This window comes from Opisthocomus hoazin, chromosome 21 (assembly GCF_030867145.1).
Source record: "Opisthocomus hoazin isolate bOpiHoa1 chromosome 21, bOpiHoa1.hap1, whole genome shotgun sequence".
Lineage (NCBI taxonomy): Eukaryota > Metazoa > Chordata > Aves > Opisthocomiformes > Opisthocomidae > Opisthocomus > Opisthocomus hoazin.
Genome location: NC_134434.1, coordinates 3295583 through 3315524, shown reverse-complemented (window position 1 = coordinate 3315524; position 19942 = coordinate 3295583). Strand labels below are relative to the sequence as shown.

The following is a 19942-nucleotide window of genomic DNA, read 5'->3' as shown; positions in this document are numbered from 1 at the left end:
CGGAGAGATCAGTGGGGGTGCACGGGGAAGGGGGTGCATGGAGAGATCAGCGGGGATGAAAAGGAAAAGGGGGTGCACGGAGGGATCGGGGGGATGCAAAGGAAAAGGGGGTGCACGGAGAGATCAGCAGGGATGTAAAGGAAAAGGGGGTGCACGGAGAGATCGGGGAGATGCAAAGGAAAAAGGGATGCACGGAGAGATCAGCAGGGATGTAAAGGAAAAGGGGGTGCACGGAGAGATCAGCAGGGATGTAAAGGAAAAGGGGGTGCACGGAGAGATCGGGGGGATGCAAAGGAAAAGGGGGTGCACGGAGAGCACAGCGGGGCTGCCCGGGACGTGCAGAAGGAACCTGCCGGGGTCCCGGGGAGCGCGGGGGGGTTGCAGGGGAGCCCCGGGGGTGCAGGGGGGAGGGGAGCCCAGCGCCCTTCACCTGCTCGGGGGGGCTGGCAGCCCGCGGCTCGCCGCTCTCCCTCCCGCCGGCGGAGCGGGGGGGGGGGCTCCGGGGGGGCGGCTCCCGCCCGGATGAACACCGGCCCCCGAGCGATGGTGGCCGCAGGAACACGCACCACCCCCACCCCCCCAACCCCCCCGGACAGGGGCGGGCACAGGGGCTCGGGCCGGGGCCGGTTTGCTCCGGGGGGGCTAAATTCGGGGGGGCAAAATGTCCTTCGGTGCCGCCACCCCCCGGGCAGGGGCTGGGGTAGCCGGGCTGCGCAGCCCGAGGGGAGCTGGATTCCCAAAGTGGGGGGGTCCGGGTGGTCTTCCCTATCGCTCACCCCAGCAGCAGTCACTGGGAGAGGGCTCGGGGGTGCTTTTTTAGGAATGGGGGGGGTCCTCTCGGACCCCGACCATGTCCAAATTGTCCAGCACCCAGCTAAATCCTTGCCCCAATACACTCCAGAGGTGAGCTCAGGTTTGCAGGAGAATCTTTACTTCTCCCCTGGGGGGGGGGGATCGGGGTAATTCACTGCAGTGAGAACAGATCTTTTTCACATCTCTCTTCTTCTGCAGCCTGCAAAATTCCCTGTTTTGTTCCTTCAGAGCCTTCACAGATGGAAGCCTCGGGACTGGCCGGTGCAATCAGCTCTCCAAGGACACTTCACCTGGCCCCCAGGCTGCCTCGCTTTGTTCCTGTGGAGAGAGAAATATTTCATCTATCAATTATTCCTGTAACTAACCTGCTCCACAGTTTCTCAGTTGTCTTAATGGGTGTTTGGATCTAAGCCTGCTGGCAGTGCTGGGAGGTCAGGGGACCATCACAGCCCCGTGACATTGCTGCCACAGGACACAGAGCCCTTTTTACCCTTGGGACCCCATGAGCAGCCCCAACCAAACCAGCTCCCAGTCAGCTATGCAGACGGGGTACGTGGGGAGGCGAATATAGTGCCTTGCTCAGCCCTCGGCGTGAGGATGCTCTGTCCCTGGCGTTATCTCGCAGGGAAAAGCAGGCAGTTAGGCGCAGCGCAGCGGAGAGCCGGCCATCCCGTAGGGCACAGCAGCCTCAGCCACGGCTTGGGAGGGTGCAGGGCCAGCTCCCAGGGAAAGCCCAGCCCCAGGGAGTCTTCACCTTGCGGGAGCTGCCCCAGCTCCCTGTGCCCTCAGACACCCACAGCAGGGCACTGGCATTTGGGTTTATCGACGCTGGTGGTGTCTTTGGTTGGCCTTGAGCTGCCGTCAGCTTGCAGAGAGGACAAGTCTACCCTCACGGTGCAGAGTGAGACTTAAAAAACACGAGGGAAAACACCCAGTTTCTTCCCAAACACCAGTGCAACTTGCAGCCTTGTAAGCAAAGATCAGTAGCAGGATCCGACATCCAGAAACTGCAAAATAAATTCCTGGCCTGAGATTGGTTCTTTGGGCAGGAGTGGGGCAGGCTGGGGATCTGGCCTCCAAGGGTGGCCGAAAACAAAAGGAAAAGGCACAGTGTAAGGGCACCAGCCCTCTCAGGCTGCAGGGGCAGGTGGCATGGCGATGGTCCGTGCTTGGTGTGAGTCTCTGGAGCTGGTAACCCTCGGTGGATTTATTCTCCACAGCTCTCCCTGCAACACCAAAGGCAGCTCAGACCTACTGCCTCGCTGCGAGGCACTCACCCAAGGCTCTCCTCGAGGCAGTGTCGCGGGTTTGTGTTGTCCTCCTCTCCCTCTGCTCTGGAGGAAGAGCAGAGCCAGCTCTGCAGCAGGAAGCCGCGCAGCGAGCCAGCAGCTGGCAGTTTTATCCTCCAGCTCACAGACTCCAGAGGAGCAGCAAAGCTTCGTGCCAGCATTCGAGGAAGGCGGCGTGGCAGAAATGTGCCTGTGATCAACCCGACCGCTGTTCTGCCGCTGGAGCGGGTCCCTCGGTGTGCGACGTGCGCACGTTTGCACTGGGGCATCTGGGCACGGGTGCTGCGGTGCCAACCTGATCCAGTTCTGCCTGAACCGCTGCGGCCATGAGAGGGGAGCCGTCGCTTGTAAAACATGCTTCAGTTGATGTGTCTCTGCTTGGTTCAGGCACCATCCTGAAACACAGTTTGGTTTAGATAGGGTATGGATCCCTGGGAGATGTGGTGGAAACACAGAGCAGACAGAAATGGCTTAAAAGATTTGCAACAGAAAGCTGCAGCTTGAGGACTTGGGTTTTCTTTTCCCCCTTTGAGATTTCACGTCCACGAGAGGAAAGGAGAGCTTTGACATCAGAAATCAGATGTCACCGCTGAGCCCTCTGAAGGGCAGAGGAGCAAAAATCGCTGCTTTCTGTAGCGCAGCAGCACCAAGCTGCAGCCAGGCTCGCCGGCCCCGAGCCCCCGGGCTGGCAGGGACAGGGCCGGGGGGCTGAGCCCGGTGGGAGCAGCTCTCGGGGCAGTTTGTGACGCTCAGTGTTAATGGCTGTGTTTGCACAAGTATTTAGGACAGTATCGGTTCAGAAAACACTTTGCTGTTTGTCCCTGAAGAGGGGTCTCTAAGTTTGGTTCAAATTTTTAAACCCCTTGTGCAAGAGGACCTGGACTTAACCCCTTCCCTTGGGGTCTGTGCCTTCACAGAGCTGCGGGAAGCGCTGCTGGATTTGGGCGTTTGGGGCTTTTAAATGACAACAGAGGGGCTCTTCTGCTGCCGGGTGTTCAGTGCGACGGGGTGCGGGTGCAGATGCTGTGGCTGGAGCTGGGGGATGGCGGCCAGTGCTTGGCCTGGGGGCGTTCAAACCCGCTCTCGGCAAGGGCTGCCCGGGCCAGCGCGCTCCGTGGTGCCCCGGGAAGGGGTGGAAGGAAGGCGAGGCTCCCGGGGCTGCCGCAGCAGGGCAACAGCATCGCCCCGCGGGCTCCGGGCCCGCAGCGCCCAACGCGTCACCACTCGACAGGTCACGACTCGTCACGACTCCCAGGAGCGGGCGCCGGGGCTGTTTGAGGAGCGGGGCGGGTGCGTCCGCCTCGGCCCCTCCGCAGACTCGGGCACCGTCGGGGTTTGCCGGGACCCCCGGGTTCCCAGGGCTGCGGCTGCACCCGCGGCCACGTCCTCGGTGCTTCGCTTCGTGAAGGTGCCGCCCTGGGCTCCAGCCAGCTCACGGAGGTGGCAACCTCAGAGCCAGCCCCGCAGAGCGGCTCGTCGCCAGGCTCTCCACGCCTGCACCCCAAAATCACGTTTATTTGCCTAGGAAAAACGCGGTTTCACCCCGTTTCGGCTGCCCGGCCAGCGCCAGCCCTTCAGCCAGGGGCCGAGCGGGGCCAGGCCGGGGGGGTCAGCCCGAGTGGGTGAGGGGGGCAGGGGCAGGAGGGCCCGAACCAGCCCGGGGGGGTGGATCCAAATCCCGCGGGAGCCCCCAGCCCCGGGGGGGAGCCCATGGCCCCCACGCCGCATCCCGCCGCGGTCCTCCCCTATCCCGTCTGCCCCCGCGGCGGCCGCGCTCCCACGGCCTTGCCGCCCGCCTCTCCTCCCCCGGCCCATGATGCAGCGCGGCGGCGGCGGCCCGGGCGCAAGATGGCGGCGGAGCGGCAGGGCGGCCGCGGCGGGGCGGGAGGCGGCGGCGGCGGTGGAGGAGGAGGAGGAGGAGGCGGCGGCAGCGCGGAGGAGAACAAGGAGAACGAGAGGCCGGCGGGGCCGCAGGCCGGCAGCCTCGGCGACAGCCTGGGCCTGGAGAGCATCCTGCGGCGGCGGGGGGACGTGGCAGGCCCGGCCCCGTGGGCGGCCGCTGTGGGGAGCGCGGGGGCTGGCAGGCCGCGGGCGGGCGGGCACGGCCGCTTCTGCTTCCCCGCGGGAGAGGGCCGGGCCGGGGCGGCGGAGGCTCCCGTGCCCCTGCGCGGAGGCGGCGCTGAGGGCGGCGGGGCCGCCTGAGCCGTGCCCCGGGCTGCGAGCCCTGGGGCCGGGGCCCCGCGGTGCTACGTGAGCCGGTGTCCGTGCGGCGGCCTGGGCTGAGCCGGGGGCACCCGCGCCGTCCCAGGCGGAGAGGGTTTGGTCTGGGTGAAATCGGGGAGTCAGCTTTGCAGCTCTGAACCGGGGGTTTGTTCTTTGCCTTTGCAGTTTTGCCTTCCGAACCGCGTCACAGCTGTCGTCAGCCTGCAGAGCAGAACTCCGCGCTAGGCTGCGTGCTCGAGATAAGAGCAGGCCGTCAGTGATTTGGTGGTAATATTAGTGCTTGAAGCGGGCAGTCGTGGATAGAATAAGTCTGACAGGTGTGCTGAGATGGCAGGCTGGCTTTTCCAGATTTAGCACTTGTAAAATCTGATGTGGCACGTAAAGCTTGTGGCGTTTTTGTGTGTGAAACTTTCATGTGAAACTAGTCCAGCCGCACAGCTGTGACAGAGCTGAGTTTTATCTCCTGGGTGAGAGGAAAGCCCAGCTGAAATAAGGTTGCAGTTTTCCTTTTAGCATATGGCAAGTGTTGTAAAGTTAATAACTGTAGTGTAAGATGGAGGCACAGTAATCACCCTGGTGATGTTAGGAATACCGAAGTCAGTGAGAAGGTAAATAAAACGGAGGATAAGAAATTCAGTCAGTGACTGCACAGGCTGGAAGACACTCTGAAAACAATCTTAGGTGGACAGCGAGGACAAGGAGTGTGTGCCCTGAGCTGTGTTGAGACACTGTGGTTTGAGTTGCTTGTTCCACAGATGCAGACTAATTCAGTGTAATAACTGCTGATGCGGGTTTTCAGTGCTTAAACTAAAGAGACTTTCTTTTAGGTGTAAATATAAGAAAGCACTTTGATAGAGATCTGCCATTTAAAACTTGAGAAGTGTGGTGGTTTCTTTTTCTCTAGCTGTAGTAGCAGTGTTTCTTGTGATGGGGTCATTATGTAGTCTGGCTTTGTTTCTGTAAGTTTTTTAAGGCTTCTCGGTAAAGCTTAAAAGGGAAATTTTGGGATATAATTGCATACAGCACAGAGATTTCTTGTTTATTATGGAGATTTTATTTCACAAAGTAATTTTCCCTGTAAACTGAAAAACATCAACAAATTTACTAGAATACAGCATGATTTTATTTGGTAGCGTTGTACCTGCTTTCTCCTGTGATGTAAGTACAGGATGCACAGAAATCAGAAATTATGCTAAAGAATGCAGAGCCTGGATGGAAATCATAGAGTGATGCTATCGCAAGTCACAGGCCAGTGCATTCTGTCCTGGAGTACTTGCTACAGTAATATGTAGTAAGACTAGAAATGTGTTGAAAATTGAGTAGAAAATAAGCTCCCTGAATACTTCCCAAAAGCTCTTTTTACGAGTTTCTCTTTATTCAGAAAGCAGTTTGTTTGTTGAAGTCTGTGTCAGGGAGGCAGCAGTGATTCTGCTCAGTGTACTTCTGTCCTTTTCCTGAGAGATGGGACGTTTAAGCGCAGGAAAGCTTCTCTCTATTTTGGTTTTGCCAACAAAACTGTGTCACAAGTGTGACTGGGGAGGTGGTGTAGCGTAGCTGGGGCAGTCAGTTACCTTGGCCTGGATGTGTCTGTTGGCGTAGCTTGTTATCCTGAAACACGCTCTGTAACAGCGAGACTCTTGTGGTTGTCTGTCAGAGCAGAAGCCTGTGGTACATCTTAGTCCTGGCCTTGATGACAGGCATAAAGCTCTGCAGTGAGCAGTAGAGTCAGGAGGTCTTCTAGGACCATCAGTTCTCACACCTGTGGGCTTTGAGGAGGCTTTTGGGTGCCCCTCTGTTCCAAGTGAATTTGCTTAATGCAACCTACAGAGTTCCTTTCCGTTATTTTGGGGTAGAAAGAAGAAGTGGTAACAGATGGTACTGTCAATCTGCCTTAACGCAAGTCGCAGTCCTTCAGATTGTGAAGGAGTCTCAGCAGCAGCACGGTTTGCGACATGGAGACTTCCAGAGGTACAGGTTAGTAAACAGTGTGGATGTCTTGGAGATACTAGTGTGACTTGGCTTTTTACATTTAAAATGTAAACCCACTGTAGCAGGCAACAAAAATGATCTGCCAGGTAAATACCCCTTGACAGGCTGCTTCATGTGAAGCAATGCACAATTTTTTTTTTCCTGATTAGATGTAATGTGTTGTGACTGTTCCATTTAGGAGGATACAGACCGGCTCTTGTGTCTCTCTTGCCCTTTAAGAGCTTGTTTGTTAACACCTCACTGATAATCCCTGTACTCTTCCAGAACTGAGTGCTCAGTAAACGTACATAAAGCAATTAAACAATAAGGAGAACTTCATTCTGTTTTTTCAAGATCAAGAATTATTATGTGTCTTCTCACCTTTCTTGTATTCTGTTGACCACTGGTTTAAAGGTAGTTTCTGAACTGCCTCATACTGTATGTCACATACAGAGTTCTGAGTTGTTAAAACATTGCCTGTCACAGCCTTCAGTCCTTTTTTTCTGCTTGGAGAGAGCAGTAAACAGAAGCAAAGTTGTTCTTTGGCTGAACTGACTGTGGTCATCTTTTCTTTAGGGGTTATTGCTCCCGCAGGCTAAGGCGGCTCCGAAAAACTCTCAACTTCAAGATGGGAAACAGGCACAAGTTCACTGGGAAGAAAGTGACTGAAGAGATTCTCTCAGACAACAGGTACAGTCAACGGATGGAATCGAGCATGCAGTATATTTGTGAATAGTTTCTTTCATTTCAGTAATCTATTTTGATGTGGCCGTGGTGGAAAACCGTTCTCTACTATATACTCAGAAATGTTTCTTTTCAGTGATGTGTTGTGTGTTGTTGGTATTAGCAAAAAATGAAAGTTCAGGCTGCAGTGCAGGTGGAAGAGGCGCTGCTCAGATGCTGCTTCATCATGTGAAGAAGCGGGAGAAGAGGGAGCAGCAACAGCTAGTTCCTTCTCTTCCCCAATAGTTGCTAAAATGGGTTCTTTTCATAATCAGTAAATTACTTTGATATTAAAGAGGAAACACTTATTTAGACCTGTCACAAGGTTGCCATGTGAATCGTAATAAAATGGGTGGTGTAGCCAGGAAGGTTGTGGTTGGAGGCATGATCCCTTCCATTTGAACAGAAATATTAGATTGCAAGTTTTATTTAGGTTTTCAAAATTTGGCAGAATGCTGGTTTGATAGACTGTGTGGAGAATAGCCTGGGTCTTGGGCTCATTTCCCAGGTTTAGAAACACTTGAAGTGTCTGCTGTCTCATCTTTTCTTGTGGGGAAAGAAAACATGATGCTGTCTTCATCTGTATTGTTAAAAAGCCAGATGCATGATAGCATTAATTGTTGGGAAAATAGACAGGTTTACCCGTATTGAACCAGTTTGAAGAGCGACCTAAAAGCGTCTTTGCAGCGTCTGTGGTACTACAGAACGATACCAAATTCTCTTCCTCAGTTGGGTGATTACAATTCTGTAGTGAGAAATACAGTAGAAAACAGTTAGGGGTAATATGACTTTGTGTGCTTAGAATACTAAGAAATAAAAGCATCTACCTCTTACTCACCAAGCTGAACTTTTGTTACCAAACTATACAGATCGCGTGGCAAAGAACTAGTGGTGACGTGGTGATACTTGTTTGAATGTCATAATTTTTTCATTAATCTTCCTCTGCCCCACAGGTATTTGCTGTTGATTCTGATGGATGCAGAGAGAGCCTGGAGTTACGCCATGCAGCTTAAACAGGAAGCAAACACAGAGCCTCGCAAACGATTTCACTTGCTGTCTCGCCTGCGCAAAGCTGTGAAACATGCTGAAGAGCTGGAGCGGCTGTGTGAAAGTAACCGAGTGGATGCCAAAACAAAGCTGGAAGCTCAGGTAACCACTGATACTTTGATCTCATTTTACAGCAAAAGCTGAACAAGAAACCTTTGGATTTTTGGTGAAGAGCTTATTCTCATCTAGCAATAGATAACCAGACCTGACCGATTCTCAAAGTGGATAATATCTCCCTTCGAATAGCTTGGACTTACTGTTAATGCAGCTACTGGAATTGCAGAAGTAGCCAGTGGCACCAGCCAAGACGAGGACCTGGTGTTTAGAAGTTCATTAAGTGTATCAAATGATTTGTCCTTGCTTTGAAGAGTAGTACATTTAATAAAAGTAAAAATAATTGAGAGAGACTAGGATGATGCAACGCAGCCTAGGAAACTATGCTTATCTGTTGAGTAGTCTCTTTCTTTGATGTCCTAAAGTAGCTATCTAGAACGCAAGACTTGTTGCTTTGGTTCCTGGAACACAGAAAACAACGGTGTTGTGGCACCTCTGAGTAAGTGGCTGCAATGGTACTTGGTTAATTAACACAGGCATTTTGTAGGTTGGTGCTGGAAGAAAAAGGTTTGTGACATCCGTGGGCCATGTTGATTGTACAACAGGCAAGAAACATCTTTGCTGTTGTCTCCTTAGAAATGTAGCAATGTCAGTTAAAAGAATAAAAAGTAGGTAGCTAGTAACCCGTAATCCAAACCGGTTGTGCTTTGGGGGAAGACAAGGCTTGATCACGTACTGTAGGTGTCGCGACAGCCTTCATACTAAAGGTTGTACAAACTAGGCTACTGGTCGTGGGGAAATTAATGTGCTCTTGTGCTGTCTGCAGGCATACATGGCTTACCTCACAGGAATGCTTCATTTTGAACACCAGGAGTGGAAGGCAGCAATGGAGGCTTTCAACAAATGCAAGTGAGTTCCCCACTTCACCAACCTCATTTAGTAAATAGTATTGGGTCAGACTGGTAAGTTTATATACCCTGTGTACAGTAACTCTGTGAGTTGTTTAGTTCATGGTGCGCTGAACTGGGAGGTACTACCAAAGAAATAGCATCCTCCAGAATAGAGACACAAACTCTTCCCTGAAGATAGCAACTCTCAAAATGACACATCCTGTAGTGTTAATACGTATTTTTTACTGTAGGACCATATATGAAAAACTGGCCAATGCTTTCACAGAAGAACAAGCTGTACTTTATAACCAGCGTGTGGAAGAGATCTCGCCCAACATTCGCTACTGTGCCTATAACATTGGTAAGAAAGCGAGGTACCTAATCTCTAACAAAGAGCAAGGCTTGTTCACAGGAAAGGGGTATTGACTTGGTAGTTAAGTTGTGGTCCGAGTGACACTGGAGTGAGTCCATACTATGTTGGGCAAATTCTGCACACATTCTGGGTCAGTTTAGCAGCAGAGAAATACGCTCATTTTGCAACAGTGCATGTGATTTTGTGTAAAAAGACAAAATACCGGTTTGCAGTAGTTTGTTTATGAAGGCAGAATGAAATTACAGATTTATCCCCTTTGTCCCCAAATTGCTAGTATAAAATCTGTTGATTAGCTTTTCTATATTAAAATAACTCAGATGGAAATGTGATCTTCGTTTGTTAATTCTCTCAGGTGACCAGTCTGCTATGAATGAGTTGATGCAGATGAGACTGAGGTCTGGTGGCACTGAAGGTCTTCTTGCAGAAAAACTGGAGGTAACTTGTTTGAGTACTTCAAGTTGAAACATTTCGTTATCGCTCTGTTGCACATAAATATTGCTGCAGCACACCATCCAAGAGCCAAAACATGCCAGAAGAGAGCAAGCAATCCTGGGCTTTATGGAAAACCTCACTTTCCTAAAAAACCCTTTGATTTTAAAATAGTCAAGTCTAATGTGAATTTGAAAGGTTCAGTTTTGGATACCTTGAAGTTTGAGCTCCGAAGTTTGGACTGTTCTCTGCAGGCGCTGATTACCCAAACTCGAGCAAAGCAGGCAGCCACGATGAGTGAGGTGGAGTGGAGAGGAAGAACTGTTCCGGTGAAGATCGACAAAGTGAGGATCTTCTTGCTAGGGCTGGCCGACAATGAAGCAGCGATTGTTCAGGTAACCTGGAAGCCATCTCTGGTGCTGGTGTTCTGACTGTCCTTTTTCCTTCAGTGTGCAACATAATACATGATACCTGGACTAAAAGCTTTTAAATAATTTTTTCTTCTCAAATTTGGGGTTGGAAGGCTAAAAGTAGGAGTGGGAATATTGGCTGTAACCCAGAGTTGAAGTGTCAGTTGGGGCAGTTAGCTCCCACAATCTAAGTGGTAGTTTGGGAGGTCTGTTCTGATTGTTACTGCTCTTCTGAACACTCTGTTCTGCCCAGAAGTGCTGCTTTTCAGTAGCAGGGTGATAACCATTATGATTTGTGGAATTCACTTGGAAGTGAAGGTTACAATTTTAACAGTAATTAGTTTTGAATTGCTGTTCTTGTTTCTTTAAGTATCTTGGTCAAATGCTCCCAAATTGAGAGCAACCAAAAGAAAAAAGATACGTATCGATCACCTTTTTCAGCAGCAAAAAGCAATTTGCCAGGCGAAACAGGTGCTAGGAGATTTATAGCATTCACTTCTTGACTTATGCAAATCCTCAAAAGCAGAAGAGGATTACTAAATGCCAGGATGTAAATTAATTTCAAATGTAGCACTTCTGAAATGTTTGCGGTGGCACGCACTATGCACGTCTTCAGTATTGCAGGCAAGTTTTCCACATGGAGCTTTTTCCTTGGAAATGGTGCCCAGATGGTGTATTCTGCTTCCCAGCGTACAACACCCTTGCTGTTTGAAAAGTCAGTGAAAGGATCTTTAGTAACAAATGGTGCCACTACCAATGGCCTTTTCGCAGCATCAAAAAGCATTTATTACCAGGAGAATGGTAAGGATAAATAGCAATTAAATGATGTGAAATAGCAATTTAAGTGATGTGAGTGAAAACCCCGCAAAGGTATAAGGCAAGCGGGCAAGAGCAGGAGATGGTGTTAAGAAGATAGTGTGAGCAGGATAAACAGGATATGGCTGGGTAGGAAACGTTGGCGTTAACCACTCTTGTCATAATGTTATGAATTACATGTTGTGGAGTTTATTTTTTTTCTAGGTTGTGCATTAGTGTGGCCGGCAGGTGGAAGTGCAGCTTAGAGTTCCATGTTCCCTCATTTAATTGCCATTCTGCCAGGCTAACAGTTGGAGCTTTTCGGTTTAGTTGCCTCCTTTGTTCCATAAAGCTGTGGCAGAGCAGTTATCCGAATTCATTTTCATCTTGCTTTATCTTCCTTGGAAGCTCTGACTAAACAGGAGTTTTGTGATACTGGATCACAACTAGCACTGGTGAGAGCTCAGCGCGCGGCAGCAGTATTTACGTTCCCAGAGAGCTAAAACTTGGCCTTTTGAAAGCAGTTCTGCAGTTGCTGTGTCAGCTGCGATGGGCAGTCCAAGCTTCAGCTAAATGTGTTGTGGTTCCTGGGATCTTTGGCACCTGCCTCCTGGTCTTCACTAAGTTGAACCCTAAAACAACAGCTGTGCTCTTCAGGGTTTGATTAGAAGCAAACACAGATGTGTGTCTAGTGTAAAAATGGAGATGCTCAGTGCAATTGTAGCATTGCCTTCAGTGTCTTACTGGTAACGGGAGAAACAGAACAAATAAGCCAAACTGAAACACAAATCCAAGTTTAAAATTACTTGTGTCAACCCTTTTGTAGACTTGAATGCATGACTTCAAGGGCCCGTTGACTCTAACTAGGCAGAAGTGAGAAGGCTAAAGGGCAGAGTGACGGAGGTGTGCTCCTATTTGGTATTGCCTCAAGGATTCCGTGGTCATCTCTGGTAGCTAGGACTGTAGCAAAAATGGGTGGTAATAACTTTCAGAGATGATACACAATGTTTTGGAACAACGAAAAATTTAGCAGTGAGCACACCTAGACTTTCAGAAGTGGTTTCGGTTGGATCGGTTCTCTTGACCCCTGTGAGATGAACTTACACTCTTCTGTCAGGACACTCGAATCACCAGCTGTAGAACTTGTATTGCAGTTTTGTGATCAGGTATCTCCCAAATCAGAACACATGTGTGTTTGTGCATAGAATCAGCTTAACCTGAGGAGTTTTTGCTTAGAAAGGAAAGCCTTTGTTTCACTGCACGGCCCAGCCCTTTCCCTGTTTGTGCTTGACTGATGATCTAGCTATGTCTGTTTTCATTTTCTTGCATACAGTGAAATTGCTGTGCTCCTTTGGGTGAGGTTGAGAATGCTGTCAGACTTGTCTCAGGTTATTCTCAGTAGTTAGTCCCGCCTTAAAAATTCTTGCAGCAAATCTTTAAAGGGAAAAAAAAAAAGAAAACAAAATAAAAAAACTGCCTTCATCTCAGGTCAAGATGCCTGAAGCTTTGTGAGGGAGTAAAAATAACATTCCTTAATGGGTTTGCAAACCTGAGAACAGGAGAGGCAGAGACTGTAGAGCTCTATGGAAGATAAACGAGTGAGCATGTTTTTAGACAGTTTTTTATTCGTTTGGACAATCGCAGATTTCTTGCAGCAAATTCATCTTATGCTATTATATGACATGGAAGTGGTATAGCACTGCTGATACACTTCAATCCCTCTGTTGGTTGCTAAGGTTGAGGTTTGTTTCTGGGCAGTTTTCTCTTACTGAATCAGCAAGAGTCTTGTGATCCCCATCTGGTTACCTTCTCAGTCACCTGAATGGAAGTTGAGTTTGGTTTTGGGTGCATTGTTTAACTGGGTGCATGGTATGCCAGTCCATTAGGTGGAGATCAGGCTTCAACTTGTTTTTTAAAAGTTGTTCTCAAATTTTGGTTTTGGGGTGGGAGGCCAAAAGCTGCTTCATTTTTTGACAAAACTTGTGGTGACAGCAGAAAAGCACTTGGTCACTCCTGCTACTAAAATACAGGGTTAGTTTAAAATATGCTGCAAACAAGCCAATTATTGCCACTGTGAGCATTACTAGAGTGGGAGTGTAGAAAAGATAATCATCTACGTGCTCTTACCACATGAGAAAAGTTAAATCAGCATAACAAGAGCAGTCTGCGTTGGTAGTTTGCCATTTCAGATCAGCACTTCTGTTGCTGGGCCTTTCCCACAGTGCAGTCCAACCTCAGCTGTTCTCGGAGCGGTGTGGATGCCATCCTGGAAGGGAAGGGAGTTGCTGGGAAGGTCGCTGTTGCAGGGATGAGGCGATCAGAGCTGTGTGTGCTAGGCCTCCAGGGCTGCGAAATTCTCAGCCCTGACCACATTCCCTGCAATTCCTGGCAGTTTGCTCCCTAGAACAGAGTGCAGACAGATACGGCTTGGAGTTCTAGTTACCCGTGGATCTTAAAGTCATAATTTGGGAGAAATTTTGTTTAATCTCCTCGGTTAATTCTTGCATCATGGGATGCAAGATACAAAAATTTCTAATAGATGTCTGTCTTAACTTTGCTTTTAGGCAGAAAATGAGGAGACAAAGGAGCGTTTGTTTGAATCTTTGCTCAGTGAGTGTAGAGATGCCATTCAGGCTGTTCGCGAAGATCTGAAACCAGACCAGGTAAGCTGCAAACATGAGTGTTTCTACTTTCAACAACATAGCGTTTCTTTGAGACTGATTTGTTATTGTTAAACTTCCTCAACAGTAAAAATGGCTTGGATTTCTTTTTAATAAAAAGCTGCAAAAGAGTCTTACCACCATTGGCTTTATTCTCTTCAGAACTGGAGAGGATGAATAGCAATGTAGAAGCCCTCATTCTTTTGCCTGGAAGTCTGTTATAACGTCCCTGGTTTACCCAAACCTAGAGTTGTTTCTGATGTTTTCTTCCCTCGGCTGCCAGTTCTAAGTAAATCATATGGTGTTTTGCCCCCAATTTCTGCAGAAGCAGCGGGAACACTCTCTGGAGAATGATTCTGGGAAGGTGTCCAACATCCAGTACTTACACAGGTAATAGGCAAACATTGCTGCCTGTACTAGCGTGAAGAAGTCATGCTCTTATGTCAAGATTTTATTTTTGTTTGGTTTTGGTTTATGGAGTTTTTGTTCTGGGCCTCTCAGATCTCAAATGATGATTGTACGGATAAGGATGTGATTCATGCAGCTTTGAGAACATTTTACTTAAGACTCTCGTGTTGACCTTTCAGATGTTTTTTCCCCTACTAGTATCAGCTTAGACTGGGGGGAGGAGTTTTTTCAGAACAAAGAGTAATGCCTGAGTAGTTCTGGCAGTCTGCTAATGGTATTTTATCTTTTATCTTTTATCTTTTTAGTTATTTGACTTACATCAAGCTGTCGACAGCCATCAAGCGCAATGAGAGCATGGCAAAGTCTCTGCAGAAGGCACTGCTGCAGCAGCAGCGGTCAGAAGAGGATGGCAAGCGCACACCGCGGCCTCAGGACCTGATCCGTCTTTATGATATAATTTTGCAGGTGATACTGGGAAAACAAATCTAACTCTTCATACTAACTGGAGAACTTTGGTACAGAAAGATATTGTAAAAAATAAAGCAGGGCAAGTGAAGTGCCTGTGAAGTCTGAAGAGCAACTGAGTACCTACAGCTGCTTTGTTGAAGATGTTGAACATCTGCATGAAACACAAAAAACCTTTCTAGTTGTGAACAGAAAATGCTGCTAGAATGGGTGGCCTCGGCTGTACACTCTAATACAGTTGTAAAATAGTTTTTATGACTGTTTTATGCAGCACTCTGATAGCTGCCTTCGTTTCTGCTGGCCAGAGAAAGTAGCTAAAAATACTTAAAATCTGCTTGTTCTTCATCAGCAGTTTCTGAGTTTCTCACATAAATTTTCAGTTAACTGTGGGAGCCTGTGGCTGAAGCAGCTGTGAATGGGAAATAAAGGGAAATGCCTTATGAAACATATGAAATCTGAGGAGTCTTTGTCCTAATTCCTGTTCGTGTCAGGAAATCTGTCCTGAGGGCAAACTTGCACAACTTTCAATGCGTGGCCTTCACAAGGTTAGCGTAATTAGAAAACTGGAAACTATTTCCATGGGAGTGTGCTGTTGACTTGTTAAAAGGGGCAACTTTCTCTTACTCCAGCAAATTCCAGAGGAAAACAACGCCTGAATTTGTTCCTCCGACTCTCTTTTACGCAGAACCTCGTGGAACTGACACAGCTTCCTGGCCTAGAAGAGGACAAGAACTTCCAAAAAGAGATTGGATTGAAGACACTCGTGTACAAAGCTTACAGGTGACTGAGAAACAGCCAGGTTTTCTTTAGCAGGCGTTACATTCTCAAAGGTTATTATTTCAGAGTGCTGTACAGGACTTTGATGCAGTTATCTCTGCCCTCTTGTGAAATGAGGCCTGGATGCTAGGGGAAAACTGGCCAGTGCTTCTTCATAATATCTCCTCTTATCAGTCATTTGAGTTGGCAAAAGGTGTGGAGGACACATATGGCAATGAGCTGCTCTTTACTGTTGCAGGTGTTTTTTCATTGCACAGTCCTATGTCCTGGTAAAGAAATGGAGTGAAGCTCTTGTTTTATATGAAAGAGTGCTGAAATATGCCCGTGAAGTTCAGTCGGGAGCTGGAGCCTATACAAACAGCTTGAAGGTAGGAACCCGATCCTGTGTGTAGAAGGAAGTTGAAATTTATGAAAAGGCTCTGTCCCAGTATTTATTGTCAATTAGATGCCAGACTATTACAGAGCAAGTCTGATCTTTAAGTAGGGAGAATAGTAATACAAGTGTGACTGCTTGACATGTTATAGTAGAGACTTTCTGGTGATGTGATATCAACTGGCCGCTTACTTGCCAGTTGTAACTTACTGTAACAACTCCATAACAATTTCCCACACTTTCTCACATCTGCACTTTCTGTCATACTACTTCTGTAGTGCCTGAAGGACTGTACTGTAGCTTTTTCTCTTCTGAGAAGGCTTATCAGCACTAGGACTTAATTTCTTAGTTCTTACTGTGTCAGGTTTTACCTCTGCCATAACTCTTAAACTCTGGCACTTTTCAGGCTCTCAAATAATTTTCTTTAATTACCTAGGAGCTGCCTGATGTTCAGGATCTGATCACTCAAGTCAATGCAGAGAAATACTCCTTGCAAGCAGCAGCTATATTAGGTGAGTTGCACAATTACGCTAGAGCTCTAATCTCTCTTGAATAATGCCCCTGCACCTGTTTAAGTCCTTTTATTTCATTTCTGAAGTTCCAAATGTTTTTCTGCTTCACTCTGATCTCTGTAGACTCTGGAAAACTTCCCCCCCTACCCCACTCTAGCTTTTTGTAGCTGTGTGTAGTGTGTCTAGGCAACCAATGTCTAGACATTTGGCATCTTGCTCCCTGCCCTGCAAAAATGCTTCATGAGGATGTGCACCTATTTTGGTAACCTGCATAGAACACTCTGTTTAGTGTTTAATGTTTTTTGCTGCAAACAAATTTGCCTTATTCATCCCCATTTTGCCTAGTTGGGAGAACTACTGAAAAAGAGGGGAGCAGTGATGTTCTGCTCTTTGGCAGTGTCACAGAATCACAGAAAGGTAGGGGTTGGAAGGGACCTCTGTGGGTCATCCAGTCCAACCCTCCTGCCGAAGCAGGGTCACCTACAGTAGGTTGTAGAGGACCTTGTCCAGGCAGGTCTTGAATGGGGAATGGATGAACTTTGTGATTTCTTGGGCTGCTGTTTTTGCTGTGCCTGCTGCTGGAAACCCGAGATAAGTAATGGATTGCCTTGTCTTTTATTGCCTTAACATTGCTTGAACAGACCCCACTGGAGTCTTCTCCTCATCTGCTGCTTTGTGCTTAACTCAAAATCTCTGCTTCTTTCAGGAGCTTCTCAGAGCAGTGTGAAGGAGAAGCTTTCCATCACCAGAAAGTTGTGATGGCTGTAGAAATATAGATGATCCTTTTAGTCCAGAAAGCTAGCTGCTTCTGCTGAAAATATTGTCTTGCATATCCCAGAAAGCAAAGTTCATAGCTAAGCTTAGAGGGCAGCTGACTCCTGAGACAGTCTGAATTTACACAAAGATCTAGCCTCTTATTCTTACCACTTTTTCTTCAAATTTGCAGATGCAAATGATACTCATGAGACTGAGTCTCCATCTCAGGTCAAGGATGGCAAGGTAAGAGCTGGGAACTCAGGCAAATTCCAGTAGTGTTCTTAGTGAATATTACTTTTAACTTCTTAGCCAAGTGTCTCTTACAACTCAAGAAATGTCATGCTGGTTGGAGTTTGGTCACAACTAGTGTATTTAAGAGATTTTATTAGGTTTGTTTTCCTTCTGCAAGACCTGAAGGTGGCTGACAGGGTGGGGTTCCTTGGGTAGACAGTAGGCTGCTGCTTGCCGCTTCTAGGGCGTCATCTTCATTTTATTAAATTTAGCTTTCTCCCTGCACTAGGGAAGGTTTCCCAGAGATCCTGCAGTGATGCTTTGACAGGGCTTCGAGTCATTTTCAAGGGCCCAAGATGTCACACGAGGGAACTTCAGTTTCTGTTGTCTCAGTTGCTGCTCAATCCTCTGTGCTTGTTTGACCATTGTCAGCTTTGGTTTGACGTGTATTTAATTAGCGTTTCTATATTGGTCTCTTTCAGCCACTCTCAGAACGGTTTGAAACTTTCTGTCTGGATCCTTCTCTTGTCAGCAAGCAAGTCAGCCTCGTGCACTTCCCTCCAGGCTTCCAGCCCATTCCATGCAAGCCCTTGTTCTTTGACCTGGCCCTGAATCATGTTGCTTTCCCACCTCTGGAGGATAAGGTGGAGCAGAAGGCCAAGAGTGGCCTCACGGGATACATAAAGGGCATCTTTGGATTCAAAAGTTAACCAGGACCGCCTAAGGAACAGAGATTTTATTCTGTATTGAAGGAAAAGCTCCAAGAGTTTCTAGGACACAAATATCGAAACCAACAGAGGGAGGTTTTACCATCTTCTTCCCTGTGTTCTGTGTATGTGTCTGTGCACTTACATTCTTTCCCAGTGTATTAAAGACAAACAGTCTGTTCAGAAACATATGTACACTGTAAGTAGCTGAAAATAGTCTGGAGCACAGAGAAATTTCATTCCGCTTGGAGAAGTTGGAGCTTGCTTTGTGACCAGTGGCCTGTTCAGGGCTGGTACACATCTACTTACCATGGACCAGGGCATAGGCATAACGTGATTCCTCCCCCCACCCCGCTGTTTGACACTATAATTTGGCATTTTGGTCTAGAAGTCTGGGTGTGATGGGGAAACAGAGGCAAAAGTCGATGCAGAACTGAACCGGGAAGATGAGGCTGCCTACAAGAAAGCTATGAAACAGTAGCCAAGAGGGCTAACTACTCCTTCCCTTTTGACTCCCAGAAGTCTCTGTATTTTTAAAATGTAACATCCAGAAATAACAGAACAGAGCCTCTGTTGATAAGGATCGCAAATACCTTTCCAAATGTTACTGGTTACCCCAGTTGTGGTGGAGTATAACCTGATTTTGTACTCTGGGCCGACAGGATCCTTCTTTATTGATACATGTTTTGTTCAATCCCTGAATACAGTATAGAACCTATTCCTGCAAGGCTTTTCCTGGGAAACTAGCTTCACAGGTGGCTTTAGAAGTAGCTGCTTGCTCTTCATGGGAAGTTGGGTCTCTCCATGTTCATTTTGTCTCTGATCTAAACCTTGCCTGAAAACAAGGGGATTTTCTGGAGTTCATCTGTTGCTTTTTCCTCATCCGCCATCAGCAGATGCACCTGAAATGAGGAATAAGTGACGGGAGACAGTAGGTTCCCGACTGACAGATTCTCCTCTGTCATGCTGGACAGCTCTTTCTATGAAGCGCCCAGATGGTCGTAGGCACTTCCAACATGTGGGTAATTTCATAATCATGATCATCTGAACGGGGAAAAACCACAGCACATGGGCAGAACTGTTCCTGAATAAAGCGTTCGGAAGTTTCCACCAGCCATGTTTGGGTTTTCACTCAGTCTGTAGCTGGAAGCTGGAACAGCAGGTTGGTCTGGCTGCCTTAACTCTTCTGCACTGGTTGTCTTGACTTTGTGCTGTTTCTCCCATTTTTCGGCGTTGGAGTTAATGGGGTGGAAACAGAAGAGCTGTTCTAAATTATTGGATTGTTGTTGCTGTGGGAATTTTCCATGCAAGGTGCAGATGAATGGGGGGAATTAACAATTCCCATTATTTTAATATGAGTGTTTGCTTCTTTGTTCCAAGTTGATGTGATTTGTGAGTTCTCAAAGTGCAGGGCAGCTTTCAAGAGGACTCTGTGCTCAGAAAGAGGTAAGAGAAGGAGGAAGAACTCCTTGTTTGTGTTTAGCTTTTGCAACATGGAAACAAAATGGGAATTTCTGGTAATTCCATTTGCCTCTGGATGCCAGGGGGATTTTCAAAGAGAAAGGGGAAGTATAGAGCTGAAGGAAACATTGAACATTATTTATTGATCAGGTGACGATTTCTAGAAAACACAGTCCTAAACAGCAGATTTCTCTTCCCCGTAAAGCCTGTTTCCTTTTAGACAGGGAAAGGTCAGGCGTAACCGGCGCAGGCATCAGTTGATGTGCTTCATGGTCGCTCTTTCTGTGCACGTTCATCTGAGCTTCTCTCTCCTTTTCAGCTTTTATATCGAATCAGTCTGAGAACTGTTCTCCTGTTTGGTTTGCAAACCAAACTCCTTTCTGCTTTCCTACCACAAATCTTATGTGGTTCCTGGATTAACTCCAGGGAAACTTGTACTGTGGCCACTTGCTAATTGGTTATTGTTAGAAAAGCTGAGAGCAAGTGACCTCTTTATGTCAAACATCTTTTGACAGGTAACTGCTTAGTTGAACACAGATAAGAAATCTGAAAACAATAAAAGTTTTATTCCTGACTTC

At 47.6% G+C, this 19942-nt stretch overlaps 1 protein-coding gene across 1 annotated transcript; it reads left to right on the top strand.

Moving 5' to 3' along the window:
- The first annotated feature begins 3935 nt into the window (after positions 1-3935).
- SRP68 (signal recognition particle 68) lies at positions 3936-19942 on the top strand. The gene is made up of 16 exons (XM_075440913.1): positions 3936-4110; positions 6233-6299; positions 6870-6983; positions 7970-8165; positions 8944-9026; positions 9259-9368; positions 9733-9815; positions 10064-10204; positions 13579-13677; positions 14000-14064; positions 14388-14547; positions 15233-15327; positions 15563-15692; positions 16134-16209; positions 17156-17208; positions 17679-19942. The coding sequence occupies exons 1-16, from the start codon at positions 3951-3953 to the stop codon at positions 17904-17906; spliced, it is 1860 nt and encodes a 619-aa protein (XP_075297028.1). The 5' UTR covers positions 3936-3950; the 3' UTR covers positions 17907-19942.